The sequence below is a fragment of the Taeniopygia guttata genome, chromosome 3 (assembly GCF_048771995.1).
Source record: "Taeniopygia guttata chromosome 3, bTaeGut7.mat, whole genome shotgun sequence".
Taxonomy (NCBI): Eukaryota; Metazoa; Chordata; class Aves; order Passeriformes; family Estrildidae; genus Taeniopygia; species Taeniopygia guttata.
Genome location: NC_133027.1, coordinates 23,377,106 through 23,402,528, shown reverse-complemented (window position 1 = coordinate 23,402,528; position 25,423 = coordinate 23,377,106). Strand labels below are relative to the sequence as shown.

Below are 25,423 nucleotides of genomic sequence, written 5' to 3'. Positions count from 1 at the left end.
TTGTTATATGAATAGTCCTAAAATCATTATCTGTGCCTCTAGAGTTTTATTCTGGTGAAGATACTGGTTTAGGGCCAGGACACAGTTTTTCAGCATCTTGTATTTACCATAAATGAGCACTACACTAAAATGAAACTATAATAAACATATTAATTAACAGAACTGATTCCTAGTGAAGCAAGCAAATTCATAGCACTTGTACATATGTGTATTCCCAGTGAAACTGTGGTGGTCTTACATGTGATGGAGCTTTTTTTAGCTACTGTGTTCATTATGTAATATGGTGGTGTTTAAATGGTACAGGATGTACAATATCAAAGAATGTATAGGTTTGCTACCACTCACTAATTAGAAAAGAGCTTAAATAAATCATGATTTAAAAGGGCAAGGAGCTGACACAGACCCTCATTCAGTGTATTTGTGTCAAATAGAAATAACCACCTTTGTTTGTTTTTTTTTAAACCACTTCCTTTTTCAGTGTTTATGGAGAAATCACTAATTGCTTTATATTTCCATATCTTTGTACCTAGATTTTTTATCTAGGTACAAACAAATGGAAATATAAAGCAATTATAGTGCTCTCTAGTGAAAACCTAGAACCAGATGGACAGTTTAAATTGAAATTTGTTAGTTATTTCTCTGAGAAGGATGTGTCTGGCTATTTCCTATTCTACCATGTTCACATTCACAGTTTAGTTACAATACTGAAATAATTACTTAAATTCATAGTACTTTAAAACTTCAGTAGTTTCTTTGTTCATCTCTGAAGGTTCTTCTGGGCAAAGCCCTTTATTGGTTGCTTTGAGTGGAAATCATACTGGGCAACTGAACTTCACAAGCAAAATGAATCAGCTGTATCTCCGCTGGTCAACTGATCATGCAACCAGCAAGAAAGGATTCAAGATCCGTTACTCAGGTAACTATTTGTGCTTTCTCATAAGTTATATTTTGTGGATATATTGTTGTCCACTTGTAATATAATGTCTGCTTCTCTGAAGATAATTTTTTATAATGTTTATTTTAAGGATGTGAAATCATTCTGTTTTAAGTTAAGCACAGAACTTGGTCTCTCCATTTTTTCCCAGTGTACCAGAGATCTCCAGATAAATACTTTTCCAAATAGTACTCCTCTCTGCACCTGTTCTCTTGGCTTATCAGATCCAGAGAGAGGTCTTTGAAATGTAATGGTAGGGGTAACACTTAGACTTTCATGGAAGCATAAGTGAGGACTTTTGGTCCTCAATAGCTGTGCAGTACTTCGGCTGCAATTCAGTACACAATTATTAGGTTTGCAATTTCCTAGAGTTACAGTTCACAGACCTCATTATTATCTTTTTCTTCATGCACAAATAAATCAAAAACTGGGCGGAAATAAATCCCTCATTTCTTCAACAGGCTGCACATAAATCTTTCAACATGAAAATATGTAAGTAGTTCTACCTAACTAGTGCCAAAATTATTTCCTATATTAATAATAAACATCAAGAAGAAACATATTGCAGTACTGGATTATGTGCTATGTGTAGACATATTGACCCTTACTTCGTTTGCAGCCTGTTTATGATGTTTCCACATGTACATCTACAGACACATTGCTACTAAAAGGCTTGGCAAGGGATCATTTTCATGATGTGAATAGTATGTGTAGAGAGAGAAAGGTGATAATTGCTGTCATTAATATTTGCTTCTTCTGTGTTTGGACATGATTAGCAATGTAAAGGTTCTGTGTGTTAATTTTGATGGCTAATAATTGTCAATATAAATTAAGTAGCGAAAGTAATACTAAGAATGTTTTAGCAGAACATTTCATAAGTACTGGGTATTTCCCATTTAGTCATGATAAATGTTCTTAGGGAGACAGTTTTTGGGAAGCTCACTCCTTTTTTGTACTATCCATGCTCGCCTGTCTGATTTCCAGAAAGTTTCTCTTGTTACTGAAACATAAGATCAGGGTTCAGCTCAAAGCATAATTATGATTGTTTTGGGGATTTAAGAACTAAGCAGAAACTCTTAGCAGTCAGGGAAAAAAAATCACTAAAAGCATCATCTTCACCTACACCTCTGGATAATTACTACAGACAAACTGAAGCTGAGGGATGGGGAAAGGAAAATTTTTTTCAAGCATACTGGAGATTAATATATGTTTTCATAGTAAAAAAGCAATTGTAGCATTTAATAGATTGAGAATGTGCAAGAGGGAACAAAGAGAACCTGTCGCATTGTAGCCCTCAAATGTGTGGCAGTGAAAGGAGTGGGCTTTCATTCATTAATTCAAAGTGAGGAAGCAATATCAGGGTTACATGAATAGACTTCATGTGAAGATGTTGGCTTGTAAGTATCAAATTATTAAGAAGTCTGATTTTTGAGGAATGGTAAAATATTTTGTACCTTTGCATGTACACAAAACATATTTTGCAGTACTGAAAAATTGGTCTGTAATTCCTAGGCTCAATTCATCAATTATTTTGGCAATAGCTATGACTAACAATAAAACTGGGGGACTGGAAGCAGATATGCTCTAGTCCTTATGGCTGTGTTTTAGGAACAAACAACAGTTTAGCTTTTTCTGCTTCACTAACAGTAAGTGTCTGCATTTTTCTCTAAACTTCTGTCCATTTTACATGAGATTCAATGGAAATAATCAGCATGAAAGAAGAGTAACAGTGAGTGGCAGTATAAACAATTGGATTTGAATCCTAATGAGGGAGAGCAACATCATGAAAGTAGGAAAAATACAAGATCCCAAAAAGGCTATTGATACTGTGGCAGCTGTGACTGAGCCAGCAGGCTTCCTCATGATGAAGATCCTATTGAAATGAATTACTGACCTCCCATAACCTTTCCCGTCTTCTCCAGCTATGCCTGTGCACAAAATTTTGTAAATTGTCATTTTGTCACAGCTAGATTTCACTTGTAGTTACAAATTTTATTCACCATTAAAAAGTGATAGAAGCTTTTATGGGAATGCTTAATATTTTCTTTAGCATGCAAGCTTAATTGTGTAAGCTATTTGCTTAATATTATGTTCACTATCATGATTTTTTGCTAAATCTCACTGGAAAAAAGCTGATATTCTTTTAAGGGCTTTGATATACAGACACTAGCTTAGATTTTAGTCTAAAATTTAGTCTACATTTCCTAACTGCACTAACACCTAGATATTAAATGATCTCTTTCTTAATCTACGAAGTATCTGTATAGCATCCCTCAATAATCTATAACCACGCAGACACATTCTTACCCAAGCAAGCTAGGGGAGAAGCATAACTAAGAAGTAGATGTTTTGGTTTTTTCTAATTATTGGTAAAAGGAATGAAAGTGCATTACAGTACCTGGCATATCTGCTGGAGGCTCAAGGACTTGGAAACCAGATGGGAACTTCATTTGTTACTTTTCAAATTGACATTGCCACTATAACATTTACAGGCTTTTGTTTAACTTTTGGTTATTTATTCAAAAGTAAATAAGTCCAGTAGTTACTTACATAATTTGCAATTTCTTGCCAATAGCACTTTTTTCCTTTTTCCTCAGGTTTAAGTGGCCAGGTTTTTATAGCAGGGCGGCTACAAATACAGCTTCTGTAGAGAAGCTGCTAGAAGCTTCTACTATGTCCAAAAGAACCAGGTCCTGCTGGCCATGGATAGCAGCAGTGCCTCCGCAATAACACACATTAAATACTCAGCAGCAGCTAGAAGCAGTGAGAATACGAGTGACAACTCTGCAGAAACCATGGCTGGTGAAGGTGGAGGGGGAGGAGGTGATCCAGGCACCAAAACTGAGTTTTCTTGAAGTCTGTATTGCTCTCTAACCCTAGCATACCACTAAGGCCCACCCAGCTGCCTGCTCATTCTCCCCACAGCAAGATACAGGATGGAGCAGAGAATCAGAAGAATAAAAATGAGAAAACTTGTGGGATGAGATAAACAGGTAAAGTTTAATAGGTAAAACAAAAGCTGCACATGCAATCAAATCAAAATAAGGAATTACCATTTCCCATTGACAGGTGTTCAGCTACCTTCAGGGGAGCAGGGCTCCACCAGTCTTAATGGCTACTTGAACATAACTTACAACATTGGTCCTTCCTTATTTTCACAGCTTATATTTTTGAGCATGATACCATATCTTACAGACTATTTCTTTGGTCAGTTGGGGTTGGCTGTCCCATCTTTGTCCCCTCTGAAATCCCTAGGCATACCCAGCCTCTTTGCTAGTGGGATGGTGTGAGAAGCAGAAAGGCCTTGACTCAGTGTAAGCCTTGCTCAACAGTGACATCTCTGTATTATCAACACTGTTTTCGTCAGAAATCCACAACACAGCCTCATATTAGAACCTTTGAAGAAAATGAACTCTATCCTAGACAAACCAGCATACCTGGGAAAAGAGGAGAGGAAGGGGAGGGCAGGCAAAGCAGAGGCTTTTCACAATTTGGTTTGTATCTCATTATCTTACTCTGATCTGATTGGTAAAAAATTAAATTAATTTCCCCAAGTCTGTTTTGCCTATGACAGTAACAGCTGGATGATGTCTCCCTGTCCCTGTCTCATCCCACAAATCTTTTGTTATTTTCTCTCCCCTGTACCACTGAGAAGGGGATAAATTCTGCAGCTTTGGTGTGCATCCAGACAGGGTCAACCCAGCATACTTTTATTATGTTCTTTTAACCTCATATGTAATTGCAAGAAGCTTAGTTCTTCCCCATTCTTTTTTTATTTTTAAGCTTTGGACATGTTAAACAAGTGTTCTTAGTCCCTCTCTTTTTCAGTTTAAAAAAAAAGAATATTGATTAGTTTGTCTTTACATTTTCCAGTAGATGATTAGAAATGACAATGGGACTGTGTAAAGAAGTTCATCAGAGTCTGTATAATTGTTACTTCTGCAATTTGTAAACTTTTAGGTAGTGATTTGCACAGTGGGAAGGTCACAGCGAAGGTTTATACAGTACTGTGAATCACGAAAAATATTCAGGATGATTTATAAATGTTAAACCACCAGTAAGAACAGCTGTCATATAAATAGATTATTTAGTTAGATGTTTATTTTACAGACATTCACAATTATATCACTAAAGAGAAAATAGGCTTTTGCAAATTTATCTTGTCTTTTCATGTTGTTTATTTGTTAAATTTAAAACAAAATGCAAAAGAAAAAGAATGACAGCTTGATCCCTTTTTATTGCTTGGTTGAGTATTGTTCTCCATTTTGATCCTGTGAAAGTGAAAAGTAACATATGGAATGGATGGATTTCCATTAATTAAGGAAAGGGTTTAGTAGTCAGAAAAAAATATATTTAGTTTTCTTATGTGTCCTTAACTACTTACTTTAGGCAGTGGCCAATTTCTTATCTATGAAGTGAGTATGACAGTAGCCTTCTACTATAGTGGATATTTATAGAGTAGCAGCACAAAGAGATAAGATTCTGCAGTAATATGACAAAGACAATGAAGTATCCAAAAAGAAAAGTTAAAAGGGAGGAATATACTGAGGTGTAATTTTTTTATTCCTCAACATAAAGTCTAGCATGTAAGGAAACAAATCACTGTGGTATATGAAGGAATTTTTTTTCATTTATTTATCATTTCAAACATAATGCTGTTTCTGTGAATACTTATAAATATCTTCTTCATATTAGTTTTTCTGACTACTAATCAAGGATACTGCTGGAAAATCAAGTCCTTTGCTAAGATTAAATGTTTGATAAAATTTTTTAGATTCCCTGTAGAGAGTGAGTTTTACAAAATAATCTGGGAGGGTTGGACATGAAATTTAAAAGAATTTTAATTTTTAATTGGGAGTCATTTAATTGAACTTGCCTGAGACAGAGTGTCTCAAACAGCAAAAACAACCCCTCAGCATAAATATTTAAGCATTCCAGCTATTAAGAGAATATGCTTTGTTAAAGGAAGAGTGCAGTCTTGCAAACGCAAGATCAGTATTTTTTAGGTGTTGCTGTCCACACATCCATTGTCTAGTGATATGTGATTTATCTGGTAGCTATTATCCTGTTGATATTCAGTGGCAAATTACAGAAGTCCTGATATTAAGTGACCTGAGTGTTTTGATTATAAGTGAGCTGAAAATGTTCAGTATATTGCCTTAGAAAATACACTGCTATCTAAGAGATCCTGAAAGAATGTGGACAATATGTCATATGGAAAAGTAAATTAAATCTATAACTGTAAAGTTGCTTCAGTCACTGGAACGGTCATAGAAGTTTATCACATTTTGTGGTAAAACATTGTCATTCCTAGATGAGAGCTCTCCTGTGTGATTACACCTATTTCAGCTAAGCCTCATGAAATTCCAGGACAGATTCCTCCAGAAACTGCCTGGGAGAAAACCAACATTTTATCACAGTAGTCCTTGACACAAGGCTGCAGTATTTTATGAGTGCACTGTATGGATTTCTGCTTAAGCTCAAAATTTTCACTCAGCTTACAGTCCCTGTAGTTTTAAGTCTGGCATTCTTCAAATATTTGCTTATACTTAGGTCTTCCGACATTTATTTACTGCTTTGTGTGTGATTCTTCTGATAATATGTCAGTTCCTGATCCTAGAAGTTATGTGTGCTTCATCCTGGACTCTGAAGGGAGTTCAGTTTCAAGAACAGATTAAAAATTACTAAGAAGGGAATTGTATGTATACTTATCACTATTCTTTTGCTGTATCAACAAGTATAATTTTCAGAGTTGTAAAATAAAAATCCATCTTCAGAATTTTTAGATAGTTTGCTTAAAATGCTTTTCTTCTTCTCATGCTTCTCATTTCTTCTATAGCTTAGACATAATATATTGCTTTGAGTATCAGCCTTTTCTATACATATCATGCTGTCTTGGCAGTACAAAGCACTGTAGTTTTAGTAGGACTTTTACATGGTTGTGGATTACAGGCACCGTTTGCCTGTAACCTTGTTGATAGCTTCTGACTTGCTACCAGCCTACTACTACTACTTTGAAATGTCATTAATAAGAATTTCTGTAAGAGTGGAAAATGGATCTGATCTAGATTAAATAAATGTTTTAAACATAAGTTATCCAAACAGATATGGTTTACATCACAAAATACATGTTATGTTTGTCAGAAACACTCTTAACAGTCATGAAAGTGTAAAGTTTGGTACTCTGGGAGCACAGCCTATTTCTGATACATGGGAACTTTTCTGTACTAGTTCACTAGTTCACGAGTTACCTAGTGAACGTTTCATTCTACTTCAAGGAATCCACCTCACTTCATGTAGTCTCATTCATCATACCTTTTTTGTCCCAAACTTTATACCCATTATGGTCAAAATACCTCTGCCAAGACAGTCTAGCTGTGCTCCTCAACCCTTCTTTCTCATCTCCACCCTTTTTCCACCCCTCCCTACAAATCACAGTCTACTTTTAGGGGTAGAAAACATAAGGTTTTTCTTTATCCAGCTTTTATCTACCTTTATTTCCCATCTAACGTAGCATCTTAATTTCTCTTCCTCTTTACAGACTCCTCTAATTTGTTATCTTCCTCCTTCCTTGCTTCTGTCTCTCATCTTCTCTTTCTTTCTCTCCCACTAGTCAGGTTCATTTGATTTTATAATCTTTTCTTTCCCTGAACTATATTTTATTCTGAGCACAATCTCAGCCTCTGATTCATCAATCCTTTTGGTGCCACTACTAATGGCTAACAAAGTACTTCCATTTCTTTCATTTTCATCACTTTCTCTTGGTCTCCAGTCCCTACATTCCCTTTTCTCATCTCTATGCACAATCTGTCATGGCTTCTCTTCCCCATGCCTCTTAAATCAGCACCTTTGTCTCAAATATTATTTCTCTCCTTTCTCCAGTTATAACCTCCCTACCCTGTCAAACACATCTCTTAATTTTATATTCACACTTGAAAGTCTGCCTTTAACTTTCACAATGGCAGATGACCACAAAGCTTTACCAAGGCATCTCAGGTCCCAGGTCTCCTCTTCCCTATTTCTTACAGGTTCATGAAACCACAACCACTCACTCATGTTGGGTTGTCAGGAAAAGTAAGCAAGCATTAGTAACGGGAGGCTGAAGAGATAGATGAAAGCAGAAAATATACAGGAATTATCCGGGTATCTGGGAAAGGAGGATGTAGTTTTCTGTAGAATATCTGCAACAGTAAACTTTCAAAATTAAATATTTTCAAAGGGATATTGAAGTAAATTCTGAGTGATATTGCTATTTTTTCTTTCTTCTTGTTTTCTTCTACAAATTTCTTAGTTCAAAAAAAATATTTTTTTTTGTTTGACTCTTCTCTGAACACACTTGATTCACTGGAGAGCATAAACCATGCTTTTGGGCTCAAGGAATTATTAATTGTTGGGGTGTGGGTTGATTTAGTCAGTTGGTTTTATCAATGTTAGTTAGCCTTATGCTCCCATATTTGTCCCCTCACAGCTGGTTTGATCCAAGCTGTTTACCCCAAAAGTTCCTGCCACTTGGCTCCCCAGTTATCTGTCAATCTTCTCACCTCTCCCTGTTTTCTCCTTATTTGGTTCCATCAATACGAGTTTGTTTATACCCTTTTGGCTGTCAATCCTGTAACCACCCCCAGTTTCTTCCAGGAAGTTTTGTGTCAATCACTCCAGCTTAGCTTTTCTATTTGTCCCCTGACCTTGTACCTACCTCTGCCACATTATCATAGGTTGTTGTATCCCTCTCTGGTTTATCCCCATTGGGCAAGACAGGTTTAGACCCCTGTCCGCCCAACCCCTATTTAAGTTGCTGTTAGTCATTGATTTCTTTGGCATTTGTCACTGCACCCACTCAGAGGGCACCTTTCTTGCCCCACCTGGGTAAATAAAGGACTCTTTGGGCTGGCCTACAAGTGTCCTTCTCTCATCCCTTCACCTCCTCTCAGCGTGCAGAGTTACCCAAGCTGCGCACCCACCAGCAGCACTCAGCACCATCGGAGGCAGACGATTCTCCCCGAGGTGCCGCTGACATGGTGGCCACGTGGCCTCATGTGAGCTGTGCCAGCCGGACCTTTCCACCCACCTGGGGCCGTGGTAGGTAACAGCCGCAAATTGTTACAACATAAGCAAAAATTATGACTGATAGATTTGCCCTTAGGCTCCCGAGGAAATTTTCAGTATTTTGACATTATTCTGTGTAATTCAGCAGCCTGGATGTCCCATATTTCATGCCACTTTAAAGCTTCTCTCTCTGGATGATTCTATATATTTATTGTTGTAATCAGCCACAGCTAAAGCATGGCAATAAATACCCTGGCAATCAGAACATAAAGTTTAACCTGTTACGCTAAAAATCTATTATGCGTTAAAAACTGTATTCTTTTATATCTAGCAAAGAATTTACTGTTAGAATAACAATTTTAACCTTTTAATAAAAGAATTACTAGTCCAGATTAAATGGTGATTTGAGGAGATAGAAAAAAGGAGACATGAAAAATACTATACAGAAAAACAGTATGGTTAGAATTTTTATATAGTATTACTGGGCTACAGGCAAGTATTTTATGTCTTAAATTGCAGTACTGATGTAATAAATTTGAAGTTTTCTCTGAATTGCATATTTTATTTATGACTCACCATCTTTTCTCAAGGTCTATAATATTTAAAATTAAATGGCACTTAAGAGGTTACTGGAGCTGATTTTAGAGGTCTTAATCTGCTTGTTTTATTGCTTATCTGCAATAACAATCTTATTTGTTCTTCAATATGTTGAAAGGAAAATTATAGCCACGTGTGGCTATAATTAATGCTGTGGTTCTTTAAATGTCAAGTCCCCTTTTTAAAGAGTAATTTGATAATTAATGTAATTTCAGCAGACAAGTGAGTGTTGCCATGCTTATAAAGGACACAGAACATGGCCCCAAACAATTATTTTACTGAACTATCTTGGCTTTTTAATTTTCATTCTAGTTTTAATTTCTTCCTTTATGATTTAATGTTTGCTTTTTTTTTCAGGTAATCCTCAAGTGAAAGAATGTACAGAAATTTTGAGTATAAATAATGTTGCTTAATTGGGAACTATATAGTATAATTTCAAAAGACAATATTTTTTGGTATCTTGAATGTTGTAATTAGCTTTACTGCTTGTGTTGGGTGTTATTACTTACAAATATTGACTTTGAAATACTGCATCTAAATCTAGACATTTAAAGGAAGTGTTTCAGTTAGGAATATAATCAACTCTGTGATCTCTGTCAATGAACAAAAACATTCTTCTTTAGGTAGTAATTGATATAGTAGGTGCACTGTAAGGTGACAAAATATACATTAAACATAAAAATGTAAAAATAAAGCTAGATACTGAAAGCTGTAAGCCCAAACCTGTAATTATGCACTTGTGAAAATAAAACAAAACAACTGCTACTGGACAATTGTCTACAGAAGTGAAAATTAATATCACAATATACCTAAGACACATTTCAGTATGATGGAGGGAGTATTCCAACAGTCGTTGCAGTCTCAGTCTTATTGGTATTGACATTTAGTTCTCAGTGGAACTCAACAGTGTCTTCCCTATGAAGAATGTTGGTAGGTTTATTTTAGTGGTGGATGTGCAGTCAGATTTATTTTCAGAAAGCCATGGTCCTGCCATGCTGCTTCTGAAAAGGTAATCTCAGTAAGCTTGGCATGGTGCTCACCTGCTTCCAATACGCAGTGACTTGTACATCAGTGTGGAGTCCAGATAATTTTTTCATATTGCTTTTATCCCGTGATAAATGTTTGCATTCTACAGATTCATGTTCTAACTCTGCATATAGTGTGTCAAACTATACTGTACTTCTGCTTCATCTGGGTCAAGTTCAGGTATCCACATTCCATCCATATGGACAGATACTGCAACCTTATTTTTAAAAAAATGGTATTTATTACTCTCTTTTTGACACAAAAAATTTTGTACTTATTTTGCTTACTCAGCATATACGAAAAAAGATTCCATTTATATGTCACAGGTCCTTAAAGACTATGCTGGTCATGAAAACCCCTCTTCAAAAAATATTAGTAGAGTAGTGATTAAAGTTAAACAAGGTTTACTTTCATTTCAAAATTCAAACAGGTGCATCCTGTCTTATTTCATATGTAGTGTAAATTAAACATTTAAGAAGCTGCAGTCAGTTATGTTACATGCTTTTCCTAAAAATTAATATACTTGCCTATATACTTGCCTGTATTTTTGAGAGAACAGGTACAAAAAATTAACTGCATTTTAATCTGGAAAAAACACATCTGAAGAATCAGTGTACTGTTATTTGTCTTACAAATTTTTAACATATTTGACAAAATGTTTAAACTTTGATGTACCTTTCTAAGTGCACTGAAATGTTTAAAAAATCTGTTTATAATTGGTTTTGAATATTGTGTAGCTCCAAGAATAATTTTATGTTTATAGAGTTATCAGATTTGAAGCAGAATGTTTATTAAGTGTGAGCAAACTTACTGAACATTCTATATGCTTTATGATTGTATCTTCCTTATGAGCAGTAGTACAAACCAGTTTTGATTGCAAATTTTGTTTTTGAACTTCATGATGTTATAGGTAGTCTGAATCTTCACTGAGGATTCCAAAAGTACTGTAAATGTTTCAGTATTGATTTTAGTGGCATTCAAAGTTTGTACATGTTATAAATAATCTTAATTTTGTACATTAAGTGCATTTGATTTGTTTATAGTAATATCCATTTTTTTGTTTTTTAGCTCCTTATTGCAGTTTAAACTCTAACTTGAGGAATGGTGGAATTCTAAATAAAACCGGTGGTCCTGCTGGAAGCAAAGTACGCTATTATTGCAAACCTGGGTATAGAATGATTGGTCAGAATAACGCCACGTGCAGGCGCTACCAGAATGGCATGTACCAGTGGGATTCTCCTGTGCCAATCTGCCACGGTAAGATAACGCTGTCGTCTTTACCGGACTTCTATAATTTCATTGTTAAGGCTGTTTGACAAAACAAAGTACAGCATTGTCAATACTGCTGTATGCCAAGAGAGACACTGACATCATGACCTGATCCCAACACAGACTGACTTGTGTATTTCAGGTGTGCACGGCTGAAGTATTAAGAACTTATTAAGAACTTATTTATGCAGTCAAATAGAGACCAACAGAAAAATATGTCTCCAGTACTTTTTTCTTTACTAATGGACATACCTATAAATAGACCACAGGTCATGATATTGTATTACAGAAATTTTTAAAAAATGTAGTCGTTATAAGGGATTACTTTATTATTTTAGAAAATAACTTTATAATCAGCACTTTAAAAACATAATTTTTAACTTCTGGGTTTTTTTTCTTTTTTTTTGGTTTTTTGTTTGTTTGTTTTTACTATCCTGAAGCTGAATCAGGGTCTACTGTAGCATGCTACTCTTGTTAATAGTTGTTACTGTTTGTCAAATGTATATCCCCATCCCTGGAAGGCCAGGTTGGATGGGTCTTTGAGCAGCCTGGTCTAGTGAAAGGTGTCCCTGCCCATGACAGGGGTTTGGCAACAGATGATCTTTAATGTACTTTCCTACCAAAACTAGCCTATGATTTTATGATAATATCATGAACCTGGGGAACAGAAAGAAGGATGCAAATTCTACCCATATATGGCCTATTCTAACATGTGTCTACTTCTAGTCAATTTATGGAATGAAATTACAGTAGCATTCATATTTAAGAACATGATTTATTAAAACTTGCATTTACTTGTTCTTAACTTTGTAAGATATTAACATTAGTTTTTATGTCTTCTTCAAGAAAATATTTTGCTTGATGTACCATCACAGATGGTACAGATATTTCTAAAAAAAACATTAGATGGAAGTAAGAAAGTTTTATTTTGTAAACAAAAAAACCAAGGCCAGATGATATTTGGCATGATGCTTAGTCTTCTGTTGAAGGTGTGCTATTTGTAAGAAAAGTAAAAAGCTGCAGAAATTTGGCTACAGTTGAAGAACTTGGAGGAATGGGGTTCCTATCTTTTATACTGAGTAATTTGGTAGCGAAGTATTTGTTTTGGAAAATGCTTTCTCAGCATTTTCTTGCTGAGAAAGGCCATGTGGCTATAACCCTACCAGTCCAGGGAGAAACTCAGACTGACAGTGTGCCACAAGCAGGACCTGTGTATCTGCTTCCAGAATGTCTTCTAATCTCATACACCATCATATTGTATGATATAATGCCACATATATGCTGTATATGATTTGATACGGCATGTGATTCTGTTTGATCTTCCTGAAAGCCACTAAGTCATCTGTGTGTGATATGGATGTGAGGTAAATTTGGGGACAAATGCTGCTTTTGGATTTGAACTGCATTTTAGGTGCTGCTTCTAGTGCTGGCATCAAAAATTCAGACACCAAAGAACCTGGAACAATGAATAGGCCTATAGCTTGGGATCAGCAAAGTGGAGGATAAAATTCTGTTCCAGATTAAAACAAATTTTTATCATCTGTATATGGGATAAGGTTTTGATTCATTCACCTAAACATGGAAGTGTAGTGTCATTTTCAGTGTCCTGAGGTGTTTTACGTCTCCTCCATCCACTAGTAGAGAAAGGTGCAAACTCCTGTGTTATAGGCACTAGGTTTGCAGGCTCTCTTGGAGGCCTGACATTCTCAGGTAGCTCTAGACAATGGGAAAAATAAAAACAAGCCCCATCTGCCTAAATTATTCTATTTGGTCAGGTCAATACTGTTGCTGAAACTTTGGGAGCTATTTTGGTGGCTAGCTGGCAGGTGTCTTTTTTCAAAAGAAATTTTGGCATCTTAATCTGGACCTCAGTTACTTTAAGCATGTGAGGATAGAGACAATATTCTGAGTGTACTTGTTAGACTGGGGGAGTTGGGGCCATTAATTTAAGGAGGCCCTATATTTTACTTTTCTCCAGAATTTAAAATCTTGTGATTCCTCAGCTGTCAAAAACTCTATGCAAATGTACCCCTTAGCTTTCTACTGCTACTTCCACTATTGTTCAATCAAATAGCAGAGTTCTGTAAAATGAAAATATGACAGCACATAAAAATTCTTATATAGTTATTTCTTTTTTCATAGTTTCTCTCTTTTGTTAGAACAGTCTAATGTTAAGAGTTTTCTTTTACATTTTTAGTTTTTTACATTTTATGTTCACAATGGTACCGAAGCAGTTTAAAATTTGCCATTCTAACCTTGAAAATTATGTCCAAAATAATGAGATTTGTGAATAAAGAAAAAAGTTCTTTAAACAATTGAAGACAAAAGTCCCCACTTTTGAGGACAAAATGGAATAATTCACAGAAAGGAGGAGGGAAAAATGTACAAATGTGCGGGACCTAGTATAACATCCCAGGACTTGATAGTGGATAACTATGGGTCAAAGAGCCTCAGAAAATAATACATTCTGAACAGAACTTAAGAGGACTCAAGAAAGTTGTAAAATACTTCAGACAGTGTGTCTGCCCTTTTTTTATCACTATGTGCAAGAAGGAGCTTTGAAATTTTAGCAATTTAGCATGTTCACAAATACCTTTTTTATTGAATTTTAAGCTGTATTTAGAATTTCATTAATATATATGGCTGTAGGTATGTAGATTTCTGTAAACAATGGGAGAAAAGAATATTTGCAACATAGATTGTTTAATCTTTACTATAAATTCCTTACAAATGTAAGATTCCTCATTTTAATATACAACTTTACAACTCTGGCACAATTATTCCAACTTATATGTCTGAATGAGGCATATGTTTTTCAAAAAATTCTGAAATGGAGAGCATATTTCAAAATTTGTTTAGTACCTCTTATCAAAATGCATTCTTTTTGAAAATTAATTAAAATTACTCATTTGATCCAGCTCATGGATTTCATTATTGGATCTTTCTGAATCAAAATGTCTTTGATTAGTTCAGAAATTTCTGTAAAACCAGTTCTGCAGGGTTACATTTGTAATGAATAACTTTAATTTGTGAGAATTAATTTTTGAAATCAAGTTTGATCATATTATCAAAAAGGGTAATTATTTTTTGCATATCTATTACAACAACATCTAATTTGAATATGAAAACATCTAATATGAGTTGATCTGATAGGGTCAGAAGATATTTTCAATTCATCTTGTCAAATGTAAATGTTGTAATAATGTCCTGAATGCTGTATAAAAAACTTGACTCCTATCTGGGAAATTACTACTTACTGTTATTGCTTTTATTTCATTTGTGAAGTGAAAAGAGAAACATGAGTCATGCTACATTCAAAAGAGATAAGGAGAGAAAATGACAATTATTATAAGGCCTCAGTAATGATACTGGCAACAACATTTGTCAGCCACTGATTAGCTCATGTATGGATTGCGATGCTGGGGGAGAGTAGGAAGAGAAGACTGAGGCTGGGGGTGAAGAGAAGACAAGAGACAATATAAGAAAAGCTTGGTGAGAAAATATAAGAAAAGCTTGGCAAGAAAAGCAGTTGGAATGAAAAAGTGAAAGCAAGTCGTCAGGGTCAGTATGGCTCAGCAGTGAGCCATGGTACCAGTGAGAATGAAACAGAGTCTCTGGCAGGCATGAGCAAATGCCCTCTTTATCTCAACTGTTCTTCCTATACAGGACTCAGTTTTTGACTTTGTTCTGCCTGACTTTTCCCACTCATTCGTAAAAGAGCTAAAAATAATTTTAAGGAGCCTTGAAAAACCCTTGGCTGCTCTTCACCATTCAAGTTACTTCCTAATAGGTTTATAAAAGAAAACTGGAGGTACTTACTTTAAGGAAGTTCTCACCTGAATTGTAAGTACTTGGAAAGGCTATATATATGACAGAAGCATGATACAAGTTTAGGTGATGCCAACATTTCCTGCTAAAAATGCTGATTCCAGGTACTGTCATTATGCTTGCCTCTGTTCTTGAAGTCTATGGATGTACACTGTGGAGCTAGAGATCTTTGTACTTTTTGCTGTACTGAACAAAGATTATTTCAGAACCACGACTGTGTTCCACGTCTGCCCTGGGAGAGTGGGTTTGAAAACACCCATCTACAGTTTGCACAAGACCTATGACTCTAAGGCCACGAAACTGCTTCCTCTTAAAATTAGGTGTTTTGTGGTTTTGGGCATGGAATTAAGCTTAGGCCTTTTACCTTTTTGTTAAATGTTACTATGAAAAAATGTCCCTTTTAGCATATAGTCTTAAAAATGTGAGGTAAGTAGCGAATTAAAAATACCAAATTCCAGCTATCTCTTATAAACGAGTGACCATATTTCAAAATATAAAACAATAAGTGTATTACTCTAGAGTAAAAAAATCCCAGAAATTTAAGGAGAAACCAGGTAGTTTAAAATCGATCTTTTAATAAGCTAAAATTTGTCCCAAAATGAATGAAGTAATTAATCTGTGTTCTTTCTTGATAGAGGAATTACAGCTAACCTTACATTAACAAGACCCTAAGTTAGGTTTTTCTTTTTTTTTTTCCTCCTGTGGAGAGTGTGAAATTTTAAGTGTTGGATTAAATTAGATCAAGATTGGTCAAGTATGATTTTGTCTTGTGATAGGAGACTAGACTAAATGATCACTCATAGGAGTTTTTTATTTATACTCCAAATCCCATTTTCACTTCCTTTTTTATTTTTGTATGTATCCAAGTCTGAGAATTGTCAACGCTCTCTCTAATGTTTCCAACTGGATATCATACACATAAGCCAGTGAGAATGTTTTTATTTTGAATCCCACTTTTAGGGACTTCTCTGTTTCTAGCTTCAATTTTTGGATATTTAAATGCCTTTTCCAGCACTATGTTCAATGCCAGAAACAGGTCACTGAATGATAAATGCTTGTGGATTTACTTTAGGGATTTTCCAGCATATGAAAATAACTAAGTGTCTGCCTTTAATGCACTCCCCAGCTTCATTTCTATATGCAATGAAATTGCATACTTTGAAGACAAATAATATGTAAGTATCTTACTGGTATACAGGTGTATAGATACTTTAAAGTATTGCCATACACCTTAAATTTACTGGTTTTAATAAGAAATAAATGCAAGTATGATATGGAACATGAAAGAGCAACTAAAACTACATTTCAGTTTCTAGATAAAAGGCTTTTCCCCTTGGATTGGAAGAATTATATTTTTCTGCTGTGCAAGATAGTAGATACAATTAAGGCTGACTTATATTTTTAACACTCTGAATGCACATCTCCCAGCTGGAACCTGTCAGTCTCATCTAATCACTGACCTAAGAAACATGCTGACAATTCCTCAAGTCAGAAGATTTTCTCACACAATTCAGTAACAATCTTGAAGCTGAGAGCTTCAAAATACTTGGTTGTGGCACAGTACTGTCATTGTTTCCACTGTCCAACAAAATATGCCATTTTAATCAGTTTAGTTCAGCTTTAAACTTTACTTTAAACTTTAAAATACTTGCTATTTAGTGGAACTCTCCGTACCGATACACTTTGTTTTAACACTGCTGCTCTAAAAGCCTTTAGCAGTCTTGATAAATTTGTAGCAATAGGAATATTTCATGCCAATCCCAGGCTCTGGGAGACAAGCATACAAAAAAATAAACAGATAAGACTCTATTTGGAACAGTGCCAGAATGCCCAAACTGCTTTTATGATAATGTTCTGGTTTGAACGCAAAACCAGTGAGAGAGACTAAGTCACAAATACAATTTATTGGGAAAAAGGAAAAAAAAAAAAAAAGACAAAAATACATGTAATGATACAAAAGGAAGACCACTGACAAAGTCAGAATACAAACTGACACCCCTCTGGCCAGCGTGCTGGTAGCAGTCCAAATTGGAGTGGCTACAGTCCTCTTGGAGTGACAGATGTGGTTGCTGTGTCTTTTCAGAAACCTGTGGAAAGGCTGCCTCTCTGTCCAGAAATCCCCGGTTTTATCCAGGTGGGAATGCCTAGTTCCTTCCCCTGGGCAGAGCATCTCACAATGGGCTGATGTTATTCTGAGTCTCGAGGTGTGTCCTTAATCACCTCTTAAACAGGACTGGCTCCTGGAGAGTGTTATCTCTGAGTCATGTGGCAAGACATTGATGGACCTATTAACAGGAGATAAGGAAAACTGCCCAGAGGCAGCTCCTACTCAGATGGTAATAGGAAACATCTTGGTGCTCCAGTCTTGGACAGATAAGTAACTAAAGCAGCAGTGAGAAAAGCCTGGCAAGTTAGCAGTGCAAGATTTGGAAACAACTAAGGAAAGAAGGGACACAGGGCTGAGGTACATTCTGAGGATGAAAGTGCTAAAGTGTGACAGGTAACCATAGATTTTGAGGTAGTTTAGTATAGTGGACATTGCATCATACCTGACATAACTGAGAGGCCCACCTGTGTGTGAGCAGGCATTGTACATCTTTTATTCCTTAAAATAACTTGCACATGAGAGCTACTCAGTCTTGAACATTTCAGTGTGTCTCTAAAAAGGTTGTTGCTAAAGGTGAAGAATAAATGCTGACAGAATTATTAGCTTCTACCATGAATTAAACAGACCCGAATTGGTTTATCACTTCTCTCTACCTTCTGTGTCCCAGTACTCCTTCCACTGGCAGGAGGCTCAGTCCTGCCCACTGATGGAGAAATTCTCAGTTTTGAAAAGAGGATAATCCTAACAATTCTGGTTAGGATACAAAAAGTGCCAAGAAGTTGTGTTACAAAGGAGGCAGCTTATTTTGGAAGATTCCTATAGCTCTACTTCGTTAGCAATATGACAAATTCCAGATGAAAGGAACAGCAGAAATTAAGTAAACATTTGTCATTTCATCATGGTTATATCTCCTCATTGTAATAATTTTAAAAGTACTGGGCTATATTTAATTTAAATTTGTCAGATGTGACAACTTGGAAACACTGAAAAAAAGTTTGTGTTTATGGTACCATGATGATGTGTTCTGAAATTAGTAATTTACATTGAATTTGGTATATAGTGATAAAAACTAATTTTTTTTTCAAAAAATACTAATCTTCACCACTAAAACAACTGATTTCTTATTTTGAAATTTATTTATTTTTATTTTAAAATATTGAAGTATTGAATTGCTTCTTACCATTAACTGCATGTAAAGAAAAAACACTTTCATTTGTATTTTTTAAACTTTAATTTTATTGGTAAATATTTTAAAATGAAAGCTTCAAAGCTTTCAGTGTATTTTCTACAGAGCAGTAAACTGGATGCCAAACTCAGAGTAGCTTGTGATTCTGTACACACACACACATATTGGTTTATATGAACTCATGAAATAGATTCATTGTTATAATTTGATAGGCAGCCTGCTCCAAGTTACCATTTTGCAGAAAGCAAACCCTTTCACAGAAGATAATACAACCTTCCCTACAGAAGAACTGTGTGGTAAACATAAAGTATTTACCAGCTTTAGTAAATTATTGAAGGACCTAGAGTTATTATCTGCACATTAATAAGTACTTTAAAATAAACATAGTGTTAAAAGAAATTTTTTTAAAATATATATTGTCAAAAGCAAGGAACCTGAGAAGTGAGATGACAGACAGCAATCTTGACTTGGAGATCTTTCCTAAAAGTGATTGAAATAGACATTTTTATAATTATACTCAGCCCAAAAATTGTATGTTATGAGATACTGTTAAAGGAACGCTGGCTATTAATAATTAATATATAAGTTAAAAAAGCACCCTAGATGCTACTCAAACTTCACTGAGTTGACAACAAATTAAACTTTGATCTTGAAAGAAAAACTGTTCATTTGGAGTTAAATTCAGAAGGAGGAAAAAAAATAATATAATGCAGTAAATAATTTCCTTCATGATGTAGAAAATTGATAAGCCTAGATACAGATAATATTTAAAATTCTGAAATAAATTAGTCAAATATGTAAATAAGGTTTAAAATATCTGAATAATGTCCTTAAGTGGCACACTTCTCTGTCTAGTCATATATTTGTTTTCTCACCAGACAAAAAATGTTAAATTGAATTCTTTAGCAAGATATTTCTAAATGCATAGAACAAACACACATGAACTATATTAACAAACTGCGATGAAGTAGTACAGGATTGGTTGGAAGAAAACCTGAAAGAATGGGGCAGACTACTAGAAAGCATTTAAGAATTTTTAAGTTCATTGCTTCTTGGATTAAATGTCTTTGGACACTTCTGATTTTTTTTTTCTCCAGCCAATAAAACATTGCCTTAAGCCTGTGTTGAAAATTTTCTCTCTGCAGTGATTGTATTGAACTAAATAATTACTTATAAAATGTTTGTCTATATTAGATGCACTTCTAAGTTTTTATCAATGTTTTAAATACCATTATATTTATCAGACTTTTGCAAATATGATGCAAAATTAATTTCAATTGTTATAAATTAGATATGTCAAAATTACTAATCTGTGTTTCATATTTTAGTGGTGGCACAATATTTTAAAGATCTATATAATTAAATTCAAACTCTTCACATTTTTCTTTTCTTTCTTTTCAGCTGTATCTTGTGGCATTCCTGAGTCCCCTGGGAATGGTTCAGTTATAGGTAATGAATTCACTTTGGGCAGTAGATTGATATATGAATGTAATGAGGGCTTCAAGCTAGAATCTAGTCAGCAAGCAACAGCAGTGTGTCAAGAAGATGGATTATGGAGCAACAAAGGGAGGCCACCTGTTTGCAAATGTAAGTGGGCATGTATTTCTAAAGAATATTTCCCCGCAATTTTCTCAGGGAATTCTTCACTGCTGATATTTAGGTTTTACACACACACGTGCCCTGAAATGGCCATTCAGGAATGAATCATCATTTAGCATGTAGTAAAGTAGAAGAGGCCTATAAATTTATTTAATTAAAAATTCTTTGTTTTATCTTATTCAAAACATCTGAATTTAAATTGTTAGATAATTAAATTTCCTGTATATTTTCTTATTATGAATAATATGCCCTTCACCATGATGAGTTACAATCAGCAATTATAATTTGGATTTTTTAATATCCCTTCTAAAGTAATAAAAGCAAAAATTATTTCTTAAAAGATTTGTGTAGATAATTAAGCTGGATAGGATTTCTTCAGTCTTCATTTCTGCCTCCTGCCAGGAACAAGCCAATATAGTGCAGACTTGTCTACTATATGGCTTAGCCTCTCATTTGCATAGGGCAGCCACTTCTTCTCTCTGTCCTGCATCAAAGCAATAATTAACTGAGCCTGACTTCAACGTGACTTGAAATACTGGTTAGGACATAATCTCAGAGTTATTAATTGCTATAATACTATGGGTAAAAATGTTGAGAGTTAATTTAGGATCTTGATCTAATCAACAGCATATGTATGTGCCTTCCAGATTCTGAATGTGATAAGCACTTTTATTTTTTAAACAAGTAAAATTCAACTCATTTTTAAAGAAATAGTAAAATGAGGCAAATACAAGAATTGTGAAGTTATACATGATTGTGAAAGAGTTTTCATTTATTTGAATCAATTAATGGCAAACAATTATTAGAAAATATTTTTGAAAGTTAGTGTGAGAGAATTTCTAGGCATCCTTGACAGATGGTTTTTAAACCTAATTTTGAACACCCTCCTGAATACTCTCTTTCAGTAATTTACTTTCCTCCTTGCAGTTTTTCCTACTATTTGCATAATCTGAAGCTGGTTTTCTGCAGTGTAAAGGCCTTATTTCATTTTGTATCCATAGCAGAAAAACAGAAATTACTTTATACTTCTTTTATTCTTGTTAATGTGTTTGAAAACTGTTATTTTTCAGTGTAGTGGGTTATTCTTAGTCATACCTCACCCAGCTGTTCACTTGCTTTCCCTTTTCAACCAGATGGAGAAAAAATGGGATGAAAACTCTCATGGGTCAAGATAAGGAAAGAGAGAGGACTCAGCTGGGAAAAAGTTAATTTAATGTATTGCCAATTAAAATAAGATGAAATAAGCTGTGGAAAAAAACTGTTACAAAATATCAAAACAATGCTTTCCTCCCTCTATTCCCAGGGTTGCCTTCATTCTGTTGGTTCTTTTCCTTACTCCAGCCAGTGCTCACCCCTGCCAACACTTTGACTCCTGAATCCAGTGCACTCATTCACCTTTTCTGTAGCGATAACTGTCTTATTGTGATTCTTTCTCACTCTTCCTTCCAACATTTAGGATCAGTGATTCTCATTATTGTCCTCTGGACAATTTCCAATTGATCTTCACCTTTCTTGAAGGGCAGTGCCTAAAACTGTACACAGCAATTCCACAGAGTACATAAAGAGGATTATTCAAAACCAGCTGTGATCACACAGACATGATGTGAATTCCAAGTTGTATACAGAGGGAAGGCAGTGCTTCAGTGATTTGGAGTGAGCTTCATTTTCAGAAAAAAAATTGACAATTTACAAAGCACATAACTTGCATGATTAGTCAGCAAAAATGTCAACAGATTTTTTTTTTTTTTTTTGAGGGAAGAGGCCAGATAAACTATCTAGGGATTAGATGTACTAAATTCATAACACAATATCTGCAGAAAAAAAAATTTAAAAAGCTCGTATTATTGAAATATTCAAATTTACCCAATGACTTCACTTTAAAATAAAGCTTAATTACTAACATTTAGCACAATTTTACACATTAAAAATTTTGTTTAGTATTTATAATAAACTAACAAAATAGATAACCTTTTCTTCTCTTCCTTTTCTTCTCTTTTCTTTTTCTAAAAATTTATTGTTTGAAAAAGAATCCAATTACTCCTAAATCTAGGTGTGCTAAATTAAAGTGCTAGTGATATACATGACAATTTAAAATTGATATTTTCAGAATTAATTACTATTCAGAGGCAAGCATACTTTACCCAAGATTTTTTACTTGCAAAGTGCAGAGAGCTTAGACAATCTGCATAACAACCTGGTTTTTTTCAGCATTGCTGCTGAAAGGATAGATGTGTTTAGTCTCCAGAAACAGAAACATTTCTAACTTGATGGGAAGCAAACACAGCACAGAAAGGTAAATGGTAAATAAATAGGTCCATTTTTATTCCTCTATTTGTTATCTGTTAAAATGAAGGTTGAAATTAGGGCATTTTGTTCTACAAAGTACCTCTGATAATATCATGCCTGAGGAAGATGTTTGAAAGGCCTTTCTTTTCATTAAAAGCATTTACATCAGATTTTAAGCATGAAAAATATGATTTGTGATGGTCATAGAGCAAGACACAGATGGATCATGGATATTAGGCTACTGAATTTAATTACAGAAAATGCAAAGCAACAGCTATCTACTAAGAAAGCTTAATTGAATGACAAATATCTTGCTTCAGTTATTCTTCATAGAGAACCCTAAAACATGATGAAGGGAAGAGACTTCTCTATTGCTCTTCCATATAATCATAGAATCAGAAAATAGTTTGGGTTGGAAGGAACATTAAAGATCATCTAGTTCCAACCCCCCTGCCATGAACAGGAATGCATTCCTCTAGACCAGGTTGCTTATGGCCTCATCTAACCTGACTTTGAACACTTCCAGGAATTGGACATTTTCAGCCTCTCTGGGAAACCTGTTCCAGTGCCTCACCACTCTCATAGTGAAGAATTTCTAATCTAAACTTACTCTCTTTAAATTTGAAACTGTTCTTCTTTTCCTATCACTACATGCCCCTGTGAAAAGTTTCTCTCTAGCTCTCCTGTAGCTCCCTTAGGCACTGGAAGGCTGCTCTAAGGTCTCCCAGAAGCCTACTTTTCTCCAGGCTGAATGACACCAATTCCCTCAGCCTGTCATCATCAAGGTGCTCCAGCCCATTGATCATCTTTTTGGCCTTCTCTGTATTCACTCAACCAGGTCTGCATCCTTCTTTTGTTGGGGGCCCTAGAGCTGGACACAGTGTTCCAGCTGGGTCTCACAGGAGCAGACTAGAGGGGTTAAATCATCTCTCTCAACTGCCTGGTCACACTTCTTTCAATGCAGCCCAGAGTACAGTTGGCCTTCTGGACTGCAAGTACACATTGCTCACTCGTGTCAAGCTTCTCATCAACCAATGCCCCAAGTCCTTCTCCTCAGGGCTCCTCTCAATTTATTCTGTGCCCAGCCTGTACTCATGTTTCAGATTGCCCTGACCCATGGGTAGGACCTTGCACTTGGTTTTTTTGGACTTCACAAGGGTCACCATTATCCATTGGTTTGTTTACTTTTCAAATCTATGTCTCTCTGGCCTTTGTTCTAACTGCATTCCTTTTCATAGAAGTATGTGGATGCGTAACCTAGAATACTGAGTTTAGGGTTCATTTTTCTAACATATTAATTGGCTAACATAGTCCCTGTAATTGCATAACTTCATTGCTCTTTTGCACTATTCCTTTAATACATTTATTCAAAAATTTAAATCAGGTCCTTGATTGGTTTATGCTAATTCATCTAACATCAAATATTTTAAGGAACAGCTAGTGTCACTTTTCTGTAATCTTTGTATTGCAGATTTTGCTGTAGATGTTTCTTTTTTTTTTTGAGGGTGTAGTGTGCTAAGCTGTAACAATGATGGTTCAGACATATTTTTTTCTATAAATAAATTGAAAAATATAAATTTTATAATTTATGAGTTTATAAAATTAGCTTTTTTAATAATTTTTAATATGTTTGGAAAATATCTAGTTATAGAACTAAGAATCATAAGTAGTTCTGAAATAAAACATTAGTTGTAGTATAAATACAAAATCAAATTTGCTAAGATAAACAGGCAAAGATTCACATCAACTCATCGTAAGTATTTTTTGAAGTATTTTGTCAGCATTTGGTATGTAACATGGAGTACTTATTCAATTATATGTACTAAAAGAGTTCATAAATTTAGCAATTTTTAATTAGTCCAGATACATTAGACTGATAACAGATTAGCTTGATATAGCTGAATGGATTGACAGCCTGATGCTGAATACCACATGATCCTTTTGTTTATCTGTTTTGTGGTTTTGAAGCCTTTCCTGTTTGAATATACTGACCAACACAAACAGCTCAATTTCCTTTGTATCAGCATACTGAGACTATCAACTTGCTTAAGTGATCCTATTTTGTTCTGGGGTTTTTGTTCATAGATTCTGTGATGCATAGGATTACTTGGTTTCCTACAGTCTTCTAATTTTACTACTTGTGAAGTTAAAGCACACTACTATCTCAGATATAATGTGTCACTTCACCTTAATGTTGTTCGTATTTTTAAGCTAATACTGAAGGTATTCAAAAGGTTATATTTGAAAAATGTAGGTCCTATTACTGCATTAAGTTCACCAGATAGTAAGTCCAAAATGCCATTTCTCCATTTTTGTGGTTTTTAACTCCCAGCTGAAGAATGGCAATTAAGTATCATGTGCTCCTTGCACGTGATAAATAATAATAATAAGTATTACTTATTATTAAAAATATTGCAAAGTAATAATAGCAAGTATTACTAAATAGCAAGTTCCTGTAATTGAGATATTTTTCCATCATGAACATTACACTTCTTTTCTTTGAAAAAGATAATTGCATTCAGAGTCACAATATTCAAGATACTCT

General features: G+C 34.9%; 1 protein-coding gene across 2 annotated transcripts in view; it reads left to right on the top strand.

The window, feature by feature from the left end:
* Positions 1 to 25,423, top strand: part of CSMD1 (CUB and Sushi multiple domains 1) — a 1,058,834-nt gene that overhangs the window by 965,654 nt on the left and 67,757 nt on the right. For both annotated transcript variants that reach the window (XM_030269463.4, XM_030269462.4), the window contains exons 48-50: positions 770 to 916; positions 11,672 to 11,860; positions 20,395 to 20,580. In XM_030269463.4, coding sequence (XP_030125323.4) covers positions 770 to 916; positions 11,672 to 11,860; positions 20,395 to 20,580 — 522 coding nt within the window. The remainder of the gene's footprint in view (positions 1 to 769; positions 917 to 11,671; positions 11,861 to 20,394; positions 20,581 to 25,423) is intronic.